At 42.4% G+C, this 14,994-nt stretch overlaps 1 protein-coding gene and 1 long non-coding RNA gene across 4 annotated transcripts in view; one reads left to right on the top strand and one right to left on the bottom strand.

The window, feature by feature from the left end:
* Positions 1-1,508: 1,508 nt before the first annotated feature.
* On the bottom strand, positions 1,509-7,602 carry BTF3 (basic transcription factor 3). Its single transcript, XM_052701287.1, has 6 exons — positions 7,444-7,602; positions 7,210-7,278; positions 4,934-5,047; positions 4,552-4,753; positions 2,138-2,194; positions 1,509-1,599 (listed from the first exon to the last, which is right to left on the bottom strand). The coding sequence occupies exons 1-6, from the start codon at positions 7,585-7,587 to the stop codon at positions 1,553-1,555; spliced, it is 633 nt and encodes a 210-aa protein (XP_052557247.1). The 5' UTR covers positions 7,588-7,602; the 3' UTR covers positions 1,509-1,552.
* Positions 7,603-7,617: 15 nt separating this feature from the next.
* Positions 7,618-14,994, top strand: part of LOC128089649 (uncharacterized) — an 8,880-nt gene continuing 1,503 nt past the window's right edge. Inside the window, exons 1-4 of one of the 3 annotated variants that reach the window (XR_008210633.1) lie at positions 7,618-8,602; positions 9,459-9,668; positions 12,336-12,685; positions 13,349-14,372. This is a non-coding gene — a long non-coding RNA (uncharacterized LOC128089649). Of the gene's footprint in view, positions 8,603-9,458; positions 9,669-12,335; positions 14,373-14,994 lie in introns of those variants that run through there. The other 2 variants (XR_008210632.1, XR_008210631.1) reach the window with 2 other exon arrangements.

The following is a 14,994-nucleotide window of genomic DNA, read 5'->3' as shown; positions in this document are numbered from 1 at the left end:
CCAGCCCTGCATACAAAGCTTAGGTTTTATTATGGAAGCTGTCTGACCTATAATCGGCAGCAAAGACTCACAAATCTAAACAGCTCACTCTAGGAGCACCATATAGACAAAAGTCACACTGGAACTTAGAAGTTTTCCTTGTATCCAAGAAACCAGTTCTCTTTCTCTCAAACACACAAAAACAACGTAAAGAACATATCCCCAGACATCATTATTAGTCTATTATTATAGAACACATCCCAAACATCATTTGCTAAACATAAACTTAAGAATGATAATCAATTCTATAAAGGCTTTTTGCTCCTTCCAGTATCTCACAGCCCTACGTAATTGACTTGCATAAATAAGTGAAATGAAAATACTAGGTGTCCTACTCGGCTAGCATAATTGTCTCAGCAGCTGATATGCTGCTCTGTTTTGAATTTAGTATAAAAATAACCAAAGTTATTAAAGTTATTAAAACACCAAAGTTTTAATTGTTACTGAGTAGTTCTCACAAAAACCAACTTTTCAGCTTCTCACACAGCCCTGCTTGCAAGGGGCTGCGAGACAAAGAGCCTTGAGCAGACAGAACCAGGACAGATGACCTAGACTGGTCAAAGAGTATTACATACTATCCATGCAGTATCCCAAGGAATAATAAAACTGCAGGAGTTAGTCAGAGCGAAGGGAGGAAGCAACTGGCTAGGCGGTGAGCAAATGCACCACAAATTTCATGTTTTTATATACATACATATTCCATTTTTCCCCCTTCTCACTTTCCAATCCCAACACGGGAGGGGAACAACAGCTGCATGGTGCTTAGCTGCCTGCTAGGTTAAACTGCAACACCGAGACAGTAGCATACAAGCATCGTTAGGTAGCTGTACTCTGGAAAAACCTGTTAAAAACTCCCTGAAGACAAAGCATAGAATCTGAGTACCCCCAACATGCCAATGTTAACTGCTTGCCACCAAACTAAAACACCAGGAAGTGTTTCAAAAATACATACATTTCTTAAATTCAGTAAATTATTAAGCAACTGAAAGTCAGTGCACGTACTCTGAGATATAAGCACTGGAGATTCACATTTTAAACCCAAAATGCTCACTTGTGCAGAGAATTTTTTTTCTTAAAGCTAGTTTTGTTGCTGCAAAAGGAAAACGCTCTGCAGAAAAGCAAGATTTCTTATAGTTGCTTAATACTTACAACCAATATTTCTTCTGCTTTTTCTGACAAAAAGCCACACTAGAAACTCTACTATATAGATTTTTTATTGTATGTCAAAGTTCATTAAAGATAAGGTTTTGCTTGTATACAAGTTACTCAAAAATTGTGTCTAGGAAGAAATTTATTAGCAATTTATTTCAAAGCAGAGGTTTGTTCAACCAGGCCACCAAAACAATATAGTGTACAAGCAATAACTAGAAGGAGCTGCAGGTTCAATAAATTTCCAAATGTTACAGATCCCAAGATCTTAGAAGAAAAAAAAAAAAAAAGCAGTCACAATATAAAATAGCAGCTCCATGTAGCTTTTTCAAGTTTTAAGTTTATTCAGAAAGTAACATTTATTTCAGTTTGCTTCGTTCTTTGAAGCTTCATCAAAGTTTTCAACAAGATCTAGAAAAAGAAAGACAACAAAATGTGAATTGGACCTACTTCTGTTTTGCCAAATATATTTTTCTGAAGTTCTACTTCATATCAAGTGCTTAAGACATTAAAAAAAAGCCTTACAAAACACAGACTGAATAACATGTAAGAGCTTTCAGAATTCACCTTCCTCGTTTAAAGAAATAAGTTTTAGGTGGTTCATTATAAACCAGAATTCTAACATAACACAGCTTTCCTATAACCATACCTAAGCAAAGTGATACTGAAAATGCAGTTTCTTCCCAGCCCTTTTACTGAGGGTTAAACAGTGATCCTAGTCATAGCATTTCTGTCCTGTCTAAGAGTAACAGCTATTTCAAATCAATTATTCAATTAATCTACTATGGCATCTGAAAACAATGAAATAATCTGCCTGGAGCAACTGCACAACGGTCAATGATCAGTCTAGGACAAGGACTCTCATTCTCCTTGGCCAAATCTTATGCTACATATGCCATCTCTAAGCAAAATTCAATTCCTCTTTCTCAGGTTTCATGTTTGTTCTTACCTGGAACTTCATCATCATCGTCTTCACCAGTAGCAAGAGGTGCTTTTCCATCCACAGCTGCAAAAGCAAGTATTTCAAAAGCATTATTTCAGCTCACACATGTACTCTGACAAATTTGTGGTTTTTTTGTAAGCATTATCTAAGAATCCAAGCTAAGCTGCAGCGCTCTGCAAAAACTTCCTGCCAAATAAAAAAATCTAAAACTAGTCAAGCAGTTCCCATTGCCCATATATTATATAAAGTTCACTAGTCAATATCTTGTATCTAGATACCACGTGCTTTGCATGATAGCAGTGTTCTGCCAGTTTCTCTTGAAAGTATCTTTGTTTACAGAGTAATCTGTGGCTCTCAAAGTTCATCTTTTTTAAAACACCATTAACTCACAAGGAAAAATACGTATCTGAATCCTTACGATCCTAGACATTCCAGAAAAAAAAAAATACTGCAAACCTGTGGAACACTGAGCAGACAATTAGAGACATTAAGAGATACTGCTGTTCTCTGAAGAATTCAGAGGAACAGTGAATCAGATGCACAATTTTACACCTAATAGGCCAAGGCAACAATGTGTTCTGGCCCACATCTCTATCAATACAGACTTAACCTCTATTATATTTGCCAGAGCTACTGTGATTTAACTATGCTCATCTCCACAGATCAGCAAGCATAGGTGAAACTGCAGTAGTACTGGAACAGGCTACCCAGATGTTGCAGAGTCTCCTTCTCTGGAGATATTCAAAATCTGTCCAGGTAGTTTGCTGTGCAACAAACTGCAGGGAACCTTCTTTAGCAGGGAGCTGAACTAGGTGAACTCCAGAGGTCTCTTCCAACCCCCACATTCTGTGATAATGCTAAGAATAGGTACCTAAGGTCCCTAGGTGCCTGTGCCACTGCTTTTACTGCTATTCTTGGCTGTACTACCTAGGTTAAGCTGCACAAAACTTTAATACTTCCATTTATTCTAATTAATCCTTCTGATTTCAAGAAAAGCATTAAGGAAAGGACATTTACATCAGTTGCCTGAAATCACTTTACACTGATATCCAGCGAAGCAGATGAGTACTTGAAATTTGGTCAGAAATAGCTTGTGACAAGGACAGTGCTAATTCTTTTGTTTCTAACAGCAGAAAGCTGACACAGCTTGAGAGCATCTCAAGTGCTGAATATGACATTTTAATATTATTTTCTCATAAACTGTCTTCACATTCACTCAACTCCGAGACCAGACTAAATTTACTTTAACACCTGCAAATGCAGTCATTGCAGACAGTTCGCTCTTTGATGTCAGGTTTCCAAACCTGCAGACAATACCAAAACCTAGTTTTGTGCAACTGCTTTGGCATTCACCCAAAGTAAAAACAACCGTTTAACAAGTCATGCAAAGCAAGCGCTTTAAAAACAGGCTTCTCTAGTATTAAAACTGTGCAATTTAGCTTATTCAGAATAAATCCATCTCGTTATGAGACTCAAGCTTCAAGCTTTCCCTTTTCTAAGCCCCACCACTAACAGACAGAAGATAAAAATGTTAGGAAGAAGGAAATTGAGCTCCACAGGGAAATAAGCAGTTTACTTCCTCCCAAAAACTAGTCATAGCAGGATTTTTTATCTGGGAAACTGACCTAACGAATGCAAAGACAACCCCTTTTTCCTTGCGGCAAAGCACAGAAAGAAGAAACATAACAAGTTCACTACTGCCTGAAACTGCACACATTATAAGCTTTCTTCATTTCCTCCCTTTAGCATGTTCTCTACTTTGTAAGCAGTGGAATTAACATTCTTCTTTGAGAAGCAGGAAGACTATACGAGCAGAAAATGAGGAACATTCTCAGAGTCAGCAAGCCTGTCCTCCCCTAACAATTTCCAAACATTCAAACCTAAAATTTATGTAATTTAATGTTCATACCAGTTCTACATTCTACTATATACACAGGAATTAGAACATCTTTTCTTCCAAGTAGCGTGATTTTTGCAAGCCCATGCAAAAAGTATCCTTACCACATCCACGAGGGTACAAAGCAGAAGCAAGATATCTGTACCCGAGCCTCTCCACCCCACACCACCACCATTCAATTCATCACAATAAAAACACCTGAAGTTTATCTGTCTAAATCCTAATTCTTACCAATGATCTATCTGGCTTTAAAGAACTATGTATGTGAAAATATGGTAGCCACGCATGGAAGTAAACCATCATAAAATCAAGTCTGGCTACAACAGCCTAGACCTAGACCAGCTATGACTCTGCTTTATTTTGGTTGTGCTCTTCACTGGAATTGACCTATAAATAAGAGCTCAGAGCTCTGTTTCTTTTTGCCATAATACGCCTGCAGACAGAGTGCACTAAACTTCACTGCAGCTATACAAATAAGTCCATGTTAGCTGCCAGCATCAAATGCATTAAAGTTTCAACTTACGTTGCTTGGGTAAGGCTTCTGCCAATCTCCTCAGGCTGGTCAGACTGTCAGCTCCAAGCTGATTTAAGATACTAGGAAGCATTTCTGTCAGCTGCTTTGTTTCAGCATGGCCAGTGATAGTGAAAGTGTTAGCAGCCAGAGATGCCTGAACTTTAGGATTATTGAAGTGAATAACTGTTCCTTGGTTGGTAAACATATTTACCTGCAAGATAATAAATAATTCAAGTAGTTTAGCACTTTTTTTTTGTTTTGTTTAGCAGGAAAACAGCTGTAGTTCCTAAAACTCAAGACTTACTGATTTACAGACAAGTATAATTTAGCAGAATTCTAACACTGATATATTTTACATATAGAAGAGTACTTCCTCCTTTGAAACAGTTACCTCTTCAATGCCAGAAATATTGTTGACTCCAAGTTTCTTTAAAGAAAACTGAAGTTTCTTATCATCTGCTGTGGCTGTTCTATGGACAACCTTCTTCTTCCTGCGGGCAGTACCCTTTGGAAAAAAAAAAAAAAGAGAAGTTACAAATCAATATTTAAATAGTTTTTCACAAACTCTAATCCTAATTCATATAAATACTCTGGTCACGTATAAATCAAAGTAATACACAAAGTTCAATTCTTGAGTTACAGCACATGCTTTTCCAACTGCGTTACTGCCAGCTTTGAATGCTTGTGAGAAATGTGAGATTTTAGGAAGCAGTTCACCAGAGACACTGTACTTCACAACTCTGACTGGAGATTTTCCACTATCCCACTTAAAGAAAAACTGCATACTTACCTTTGTTGTCTTTGGTATAACACCAAAGGCTGAGTACAGCCTTCAGTAATTTTTAAAGCTTATGAATTCTTCTTTAGTTCGCTATTCTGAAGTTGTAGACAAATTCTGATAATGAAGTCAGAAACCATAGTTATCTGTATCATTAATAAATGAGAGCACCCCAAAACTGTTTTATTCCAAAGCAACGCCCTCATCTGATAGGCCAACCCATGCATTAAAGAACACACTCTGTCAAAATATTTGCAGATACATTTAAAAATACATATTTTCACATGGTATTTCAGAGTACCTCAGTTCAGAAAGCAAAAACAAGGTTTAGATCCCTAGAAACACGGAGCTGTAATAAGGGACAATTACTTCCATGGAGAAGTCTATATGAAGATACCTACACCTACGAGAAAGGATGCGTCATTCCATACTTCCTTGCACCATAAGACCTGACACAGAATGAACAAGGGTGTGTGAAATTGCATCCCCTTTTCATACTAATCCAAGAAGAAAATGTGTTGCAGCTTCGCTGTATAAATCAATTCCTGCATTTCTTTTTGAAAGAAATGGCTGAAGTTAGAAACCTGGCTGATGCTAATACTTCTAGCATAATCCAATTACAAATAATAAAAGACAACAACAGATAAAAATTTATGTGAAAATACAGCTTTGAAGAACACAGTTCAAGAGTTTGGTCATTTGTCTAGAAAGCCTGATCTTCATTCTCTGCTCCCATCAATCTGGAACAAAAAGCAACGTGAGAAATGGTTTCATTTTAGTACCTTAACTAACCTGTAACTGAGATACAGTTACAGGATAAGATAAGGCCTGTATTACATTTCTCTGGACAAAAGACATTTCAGTCAATCTTAAAATATTATGCCTACAATGAAAAGCTATGCAGGAACATGCTGCCCACACACTTTTATGTGCATTAAGTACAGACATCAAACTTCAGACAATCCGATCATTTAAATTAAAAGCTGTTGCTTTCGTCTCCACAGATTTAAGCTTCTACAGGTCTTCACTAAGCAAACTCTGCCATGATCATGCCAAGACACGTTGTCCACGTACCTCTACCACCTGTATATTAGACAAGAACGGGTACAGCAACCCTCAATTCACTACATTCAAATACACAGTCACCTACCAGGCCTCTAAAACGGTTTGGAGTAAGTGGCATTCAGCCACAGTGATACCACACACAACAGCTATAAGTTTCATACAAGGGATCACAGTACATTTCAGTGATTTTGCAAGTCTACAGCTGTGCAGCGTGGTTAAAGCCTGCCAGCAGAGGCAATGCGCAGCCCTTTCTAACAAGAACTTACTTTTCCCTTTGCCTCCTCCACACCCACAGTAATCAGCCACCTCCGCTCACATTGCAATTTTGTTGTGATGAGTTCCAGTAACCAATTCCAGTCGTAAACCAAAACAAAAACCCGGCTCACACCTTCAAATTATTTCACAGACCCGTCTGAACAACGAATGACAACATCACCAGCACATCCTAAGCTCCACACGACGTTTCTGCGGAACGACCAGACCACAGACAGTGAAGAGCTGTAAGCTGCAAGCACACTCTTCAGCCACCGACGCCGAACGCGTCCGCGGCCAGCACACACACACCCCAGCGACGGACGCGCCGTCAACAACACAGCAACTCTCCAGTAACCCACGCGAAGCACACGCAGAGCCACTCAGCCCGCAGATCCCCTTTTCATCCCGACTTCAGACCGCCCGATCTTCGGCAGACGCCAAACAAAGCCCCGTGGAATCCTCCGTTGTGAGCCGCGCCGAGCAAACCCCCTCCCCGCAGCAGCAGGGCTGTGCCAGCCCCGGCCGTGCCCTGCCCTGCCCCCCCAGCGCCAGCCCGGCGCGGCACCCACCTTGCCGCCGATGCGCACTTGGGCTTGGAGCTTGGCGAGCTTCTCCTGGTTCATGATGGTCTCTTTCATCTACGGGAGCAACGAGAGGACGGTGAAGCGGGGCTCACCGCAGGCTCCGCCGCCGTGTCGGGGAGAGGGGTCAACCCGCCCCGTCCTCCCTGCCTTCGGCCAGCCAGCCCGCTACCCGCAGCAGGAGGGCAGCCCCCCGCGCAGCTCCCGACCGCCCCCCTTTACCTTCCCGGAGCGGGCGTAGCGCTGTCGGAGCGGCGGGATCGGAGCGGGCGGGGCGCGGGTTCGGGCACAGCACGCGGCCGGGAGCGAGATGGCGGCCGGAAGGGAGGCACTCCGCGCCGAGCTGCGCATGCGCCGCTGCCGCATCCATCGGCCCCGGCAGGGGGCGCCCTAACTCGTGGCGGGGCCGGGAGGGTGAGCGGCGGGGCGGGCTCCGTCCCCTCCGCCCACAGAGCGGGGCCGCGGCCGGGGGACTGCGGCCACAGCACGGAGCGTGAGAGAGGTGCTGGACGGGCGCTGCACGAACAACTTATTGACCTGCTGTGATGTAACTGCACCGATGGACGAGGGAAGAGCACTGATATTGTCTGTCTGGACTTCAGTAAGGCTTTTGGTACAATCCTCCATAATATCCTTCTCTCCACATTGGAAAGGTGTGGATTTGATGGGTGGTTGTTCGATGGACAAGGAAGTGGTTGCAAGACTGTGCCCAGAGATTGGTGGTCAATGGCACAACGGCCAGATGGAGGTCAGTGACAAGTGGTGTCCCTCAGGGGTCTGTACTGGGTGTGATGCACCCAAACATCTTCATCAGTGACATTGACAGGGGGATCGAGCGCACCCTTGGCTAGTTTGCTGAGGACACCGAGCTGTGGGGTGCACATGGCGCGCCTGAGAGACAGGACACTGTCCAGGCAGACCCAGACAGGCTTAGCAGAGGGCCTTGGAAGACCTCTTGAAGTTTAACAAAGCCAAATGCAAGGTCTTGCTCCTGGGTCCTGGCAACCTCGACTACAAACTGAGGGATGTAAGAACGGAGCACAGCTCTGATGAAAAGGACTTCCAGCTACTGGTGGATGGAAACTGGAGATGAGCCAGCAATGTGCTGTCACAGCCAGAAAGTCAACTGTGTCCTGGGCTGCATCAAAAGAAGCATGGACAGCAGGGCAAAGAAGGTGATCCTGCACCTCTGCTCTGCGCTGGTGAGGCCTCACCTGGAGTACTGCATACAGATGTGGAGTCCTCAGTGCAGGAGAGACATGGGCTTGTTGGAGTGTGTCCAGAAGGGCCGCAAAAGTGATCCAAGAGATGGAACACCTCTCCTACAAAGATGGGCTAAGAGAGCTGGGGCTGTTCAGCATTCACAAGAGAAGGCTCCAAGGTGAACCTTAAGGAGCCTTTCAGTACCTAAAGGAGGACTGTAAGAAGGAAGGGGACAGACTCTTCAGCAGGACCTGTTGAAGTAGGAAAAGAAGAAGTGATCTCAAACTAGAAGAGGGGAGATTGAGGCTGAGTATAATGAAAAAGTTTTTTACAGTAAGGGTAATGAAGCACTGAAGAATATTGCCCAGAGAGGTGATAGATGTCCTGTGCCTGTAGCATTCTAGGTCATGGCTCTGAGCATCCTGATCTATCTGTAGGTGTTCCTATTCAGTGCAGGGAAGTTGAACTTGATGACCTTTAAAGATCTCTTCCAACTGAAACATTTCTATGATTCTTTGAAAATGTTTAAATGTCATACTTTCAGACCTGTTTATGTATGTTTATCTCCTATGACCATGTCTTTATTTCGGCCTGCCACACTTCTCTCTGGGCTTGCTGTGGTCCCTTTGGGTTGGGGCCCACCTGGCATTCATCTGGCTCTGAGGACAATCCCCATGTTTCCCACAATCTGTACAGTGTAACCCAGTACTGAGTCCAGCATCTCACTTTGTGTTTTAATGTCTCTTATATGAGTTATGCTCTGGAATATCCTCAGTAAACTATTCCCTTTCTTCTTCTTTCTATCAGACAGTATTAAGAATATCCTTCTATGTTCCTTAATGTAAGACTTCCATGTTACTAATTCCCATTGTGAGTCCATATCCAGGCTCCAAATGTGTGTGCAGACTTAATTTGCTCTGATGATCTCTCCTTGCTGTTTCAGAGCTGGGTATTGATTTGGAAATAAGTTGCCAAGCACAGAAGACTTTTTTTGTTGTCAAAGAGTAAAATTCTTGCTTCTGTAACTATAGCAGGTATATCCAACACACATCCCACTTGCTGAATGAGGCCCAGCCTGGCCCATCCTGCAGCTCTTCCCTTTCCTGCACCATCATGGTGGCAGCTCTGCCCTGCTAAGTGGCCCAGCCTTCATCATTCAACAGCAACCAAACTTCAGCGAGCAGTTGGAACAATCTGGGCTGAAAATGGGCCATGGGGAGGACAAAGTGCAGTGGTAACTCAGGGTAAGCAAATAATCTTATGCGTTATGATACACTGGGTAAACACAGTTCTGCTAACAGAGGAAAATATGCAGTCGTGCTTTCCATTTTGATAAAGGGATTTGATAATATCTTTCATGATTGCACCAAACCCCTCTCCCCCCTTCCCCTTTCCTTTTAAATGTATTTACAACTCCTTTTTTAGATGACATAAATATATTACCTGAGAATTGTCAAGTGCAACGTATAGAGTTGCAATCAGCAAAAAAAATTGATCATGTCTCTTCATCAGACTTCTATAAGCATTATCTTAGCAAAGAGAGATATCCCTTGCTTCACGGTGATGCCTTATTCATGTCATCACTTTTTGGTAATACATACATTTGTGAACAACTGTTTTCATAGATGGAGTCCAGAAAGTAAAATTTCATCAAAAATCTCAGACAAATAGCTTGAGAACTCACAGAGAAGTGCAAGTACTTCCATCAAGCCAGCCTGATGAATTAGTTTCACAAAAACATGATCAAATATCCCTTCAGTCTTATGGTTTTGCTGCCCTCCCTTTTATGTTTTAATCAAATATATACATATATATGTATGTCTGCATACATGAATATGTATATAAAGTTTCCTTGCTTATATGCATTAACTATATCATACATATTTTATATGCCAACTGGGACAATTCCTCTTCTCTTACTGTGGCCCAGGCTAGCCAGAGGTTTGGATGCCAGTGCCCTAATGAGAATAAATGAAGAACCCTCTTCCACTCCATCTAGTGGTGGTAAGGGGTGACAAAGCTGTGCTGTTCCGAAGGCGCTGCTGGCGTGCAAACAGTACCTCCCATAAGGCTTCTATCGCTTCTGAAAATTACAGGAAAGTGAGACAGCTGTGGAGAAGGAATACAGAAATTCGTTGCAGGATATCTATGACATTGGAACAGCAAAACTTCTCTTTTCTAAGAGAAGAATGAGAAAAAGACCATATTACCAGATCTGAACAAGCAAACCCTCGAGCTGATTCAGAAGGAAAGGGAAAAACTGAACTCAGGAGGAGTGGGAATTGGGGAGAAATTTCAGGAGGACAGAGTTCATTCTGAAAGGAAAAGAAAGGTTATGAATTGATTGCAAGATGACATTGACAGTTACCTGCAGCAAAAAAGGAATGTTGCCCAGATAGAAAAAAAATAGGGAAAGAAAAGTAACTGCAGGAAGATTGAAAGTAAAAGCAACAAATATTTCACCTTCAGATTTATCACAGCCAGCCGTCAGTATGTAAGAGGGATTTCAGAATTACCAGGGCAACTGATGATTACAAACATGCAGAATGTACTTATGGGCTGACTTACTGAAGTGAAAATGGATCACAGAAAGATTGTTCCAAGATAGAAGCTGCAGAAAACGCAGCCCCAGCTGTCAGCCTAGGATTAACTGGAATGGAGGTATGATCTCACGGTCCCCTATGAGAGATTTGGAAGACAAATTATGCCTAAAACCACATCACTGGGTCATATCAGGAATCAACTGAAGCAGTTCAAGAACTGAATTTGAGAAATTCTTTTAGATTTGGTTACATTTCCTGGAGCAAACAGCAGACCTTCAGAAAATAAGCTTTACATCAGAGAATAAGTATTTTAGAAGGCTAAAATAGCACTGGCTTGTTTTCTCCATTCCTATTTGTGTAATTGCCTAATGGGAAACATAAACTTAAGCCTAGATTTACTTGTACTCGAACAACTTCTGTGGAGGGCAAAACAGATACAAAACCAATAGTACTGAAACAAAGCATGAGCTCGGGGAGCACATTATGAGTTCTCAAAAAGGGATGAAACTTAGAATCTCAAAATCATCAAAGAGTATCAATTACTAAATAAATGTTCACTAGCTGCACAGAAGCATAGGAATGGAAAAAGTGAGTTAAATGGTTGGACCTGAAAATCATCTCCTGATTTGTGTGCAAGATGAAAGGCAAAAGAATGGCAAAAGCTCCTGTCACAGTGCCAGAGGGAAACTTGTCCAGGAAGATGTGGCCAGTGCTTTGTAAATTATAACAGGGTATACTGAGAAGAGGTGTTAATTTAGTATCATGTTCTGGAAATTAATCTCACACTGTAGCCATAAGTAATAAGGCTGGAATGAAGTAATATTTGTTCTGATTGCCAGTGAACACAAAGAGCACATATTAAGTGTATTTTCCGACAGTAAAGGGAATCCATCTGACATTCCGTGTCTCTTTAGAATGTGTTTGTTCAAAAGAATGCTCTGCTCAGCACTCAGGAGGGCCAAAGTACGTGGCATGTCAGCAGTATTACGAGAGAGATGGATCAAAAATAAACCATCTCCAAAAGCCCTGATATCGTTCATGAATTAGGAGCTCACAAGTTTTGTACAGATACTAAAGGTATGAACACTGAACGGGGAGCCCAGGAAATCTGAACTTAAGGGCAGCACTGTTTCCATCTCAGGTACTGCGATGCTGTATCAAGTGCTGTTGATTTGTATGGAGAAATCCGTAACGAACTTCATTGTCTAGGAAGAGCATTTACTGGATGCTTACAGTTGGTGTTAAACAGACTGGCAAAGGCTTGCCTAGAAAAGGTTTCATCTTGCTGGAGCATAGAAAACAGCCAGAAGTCACTATATTCCTCACTGGCTGTATGTGGAATAAACAGAACCTTATGTTTATGCACAGGTGACAGAGAATTGAGCAGATGGATCCTGCACACATCCTGTATGCAGAATTTGAGGGAATTCTTTCATATAAGGCACAGAAGAGCTTTGACCCTCTGTAAGACAACAGGTTACGCATCAGAGAAGTTGGTATAACGTGACCCCAACACAGCACTGTCTCTTCCAGGATGGCACATTTAGCCTAGGGTGAATCAGGACTAAATCTGCCCTGCTTTCAGATGTGCAGCTCTCAACATGCTGCCGTGGACGTGCTCAGCATGCTAATGCCTTGACAGCTGTGTGGGTGTGATTCATTCCGTGTTTTGCCTTTGGCTGTCCGGCCTCTGGGGTCAGCTCGGTGCTCAGCAGGAGGTAAGTGATGGGCGCAGGTGGCCAGAGGCGGGGAGGGAACAAGGACTGTCCTACCTCCACAGCAGCAAGCTGTTAATTCTGCTTCAGTCCTGGCAGGAGCCCAACACCCCCTTAATTTTAGATGGAAAATCGATCTCCTCCATCTTTTACTGCAGTGTAGCTAATCCCCAAGGACTTGTAAGTGGAAGGAAAGTATACCTGCCGGTACTCACCAGTTTCATGAATGGGTTTGTACTACTTCATGGCTTACTCGAATCACTGCAGAATTAAATGGAAAATACCTGAAATATCCGATCCATTAATTATGGAATCTCTCTCTTAATTTGCCTGTCTGCAACAAATAACCCAGGGGTGATGTTAGAAAGAATGTAAGGGAGAATGTTAGAGAACTTTCAGTATCAAGCAGAGATGTGAAATCAAATGTAATCTAAGCAAACTAGGGACTAGTTACTGTAATAAGTACTCTGCTGTATCAACTAGATCTACTGGTGCTCTATTCTGAATGTCAGATGTCCTTCTAGTAACAGGAATAGATTCTTGCTTAATTTTTTTTTTTATTATTATTTATAAGTAGTACGTTCGAATGAAAATTGTAAAAGGAGATTTAGACATCTTGTGCTCTGCTAAGTGATTGTTTAGGCGTGGTTCTTTTTGCAATTACAGACACTTGTGAACAGCTACCAAATGGGCTGACATAGAAAAGGTGTAGAGAGATGGATGGCCAAGGTTATCAGCAGTGCTGTTATTTCTGCACTAATTCAGTGCTTCTGAGACAGAACACTTCAGAATGAAAATGAGACCACCAAACAAGATGTGATAAAAAGAAGTCATGAATGGCAGCGAGAGTTTGGCTGAAAATAATTAATTGTTCACTGCCTCTTCTGGTAAGAAAATGAGGGAGTGTTGCCTTAAATGAGCAGGTAACTGGCTTAAAGCAAACTGATGGAGACGCTTCATATCATGTGTGGTTAAAGCTGGGAAACATTTCACCACAGAACATGCTCAGTGGTACAGATGTACATGATGTTATAAACTGTCTGAACAAATTCGCAGTGGAAAAAACCCATCACAGCCTATTAAATTCAGGGGCTATCTTTGGCTTAAAAGAAACAATAATGCCAAGATTTCTGGCTGCTACAAAATATTTCTACACATTTTTATTGTCCTTTATTCTTCCCTAAACATTTGATGTTGGCTACTGTTGAAGGCTTATTTGGTGTTAGATGGGTCATCTAACTTGAAACAAATTCTGTTTGTATTCTTGGGAGATTTTAATCAAATTTTACAGGAATTAAAGGCCTTTATGAGCCTTACAAGAAATGAATGTCACAAATCACAGCAGAAGCACTTGCCGTGCAGGAATTATAGATCAAAGAAAAAGCAAGAAGAAGGAAAGAAGGAAAAAAAAAAAAAAAAGTGGAACGTGATAGGGGTGGATGGTAGGGCCGTCTCCAAGGGTGAGAAACTCCTTTCCAACAGTCGGTATGGTAGGAAGCCCCACATTTTCCTTCAGCCTTCTTCAGCTTTTCAGGTCTGATGCATTGCCTTTATGCATGGCCAGACAGACCTGGCTGTAATTGCAGAACCTTCAGATCTCTTAATGGTGGCATTACTCTCACCCAGAACTACACAGCTCTAAACCAGCATTGGAAGAGTGGGATGAATAATGCAGGAAAAAAATAAATAAAGTGGGGCCGTGCTGGTAGCTTCTGTGACACTGGGAAATGAAGACCACAGCTATATCTGCAATGGCCCCTGTCAGGCAGCACCATCCTGTTCCACATCACTGCTGGAGGATGTTATCTTTCCATACGACAAGCAACACAGCATACACTCCAATTTTTGGCGCAGGGGGCTATATTGGTGCAAATTGCATGTTTTCCAGGAAATTTTTTATTTTAATAGTGGAAAGTGGGGTTCTGCAGGAAGGACTTAAATCTGGGTGAGAAGTATAAGGATGTGCCAAAATAGCAACACATTTGGGGCTGGAGTTGCAAGGTGCAGCAGTGCCAGGATGGGTTCTTCAGCTCCAGCAGGGGTAACTGGAGGCCAGAGTCAGGCTGGCTATGTGCAGGCTGTGCTGGCTCACCTGCAGGTAGCGAAACACTCAGCAAACACCTGGGGATTGACATTGTCCATGCGATGCTTGGGAGGGCTCTGCCATTCTGCTGCACTATTGGGAATTGCTGCAAAAAACTCAGACTGCCCCAGCCAGCACACAGCATGACTGCGCCCCAGACCATGGTCTGGGGAGCTCTGTGAAGCTCCATCCTTGCTGCTTCTGCAGGAGCTGTGGGTGCAGGCCCCCT

The sequence above is a fragment of the Tympanuchus pallidicinctus genome, unplaced genomic scaffold (genome assembly GCF_026119805.1).
Source record: "Tympanuchus pallidicinctus isolate F22 unplaced genomic scaffold, pur_lepc_1.0 scaffold4, whole genome shotgun sequence".
NCBI lineage: Eukaryota > Metazoa > Chordata > Aves > Galliformes > Phasianidae > Tympanuchus > Tympanuchus pallidicinctus.
This window is presented reverse-complemented; position numbering and strand designations above follow the sequence as displayed.

Excerpts from the sequence above, each read along its gene's own strand:
- BTF3 (XM_052701287.1), bottom strand. The coding sequence starts at position 7,587 with ATGCGGCAGCGGCGCATGCGCAGCTCGGCGCGGAGTGCCTCCCTTCCG. Across the intron at positions 7,279-7,443 it reads GCTACGCCCGCTCCGGGAAG|ATGAAAGAGACCATCATGAA; the intron begins GTAAAGGGGGGC and ends TTGCTCCCGTAG. Across the intron at positions 1,600-2,137 it reads CGATGATGATGAAGTTCCAG|ATCTTGTTGAAAACTTTGAT; the intron begins GTAAGAACAAAC and ends TTCTTTTTCTAG.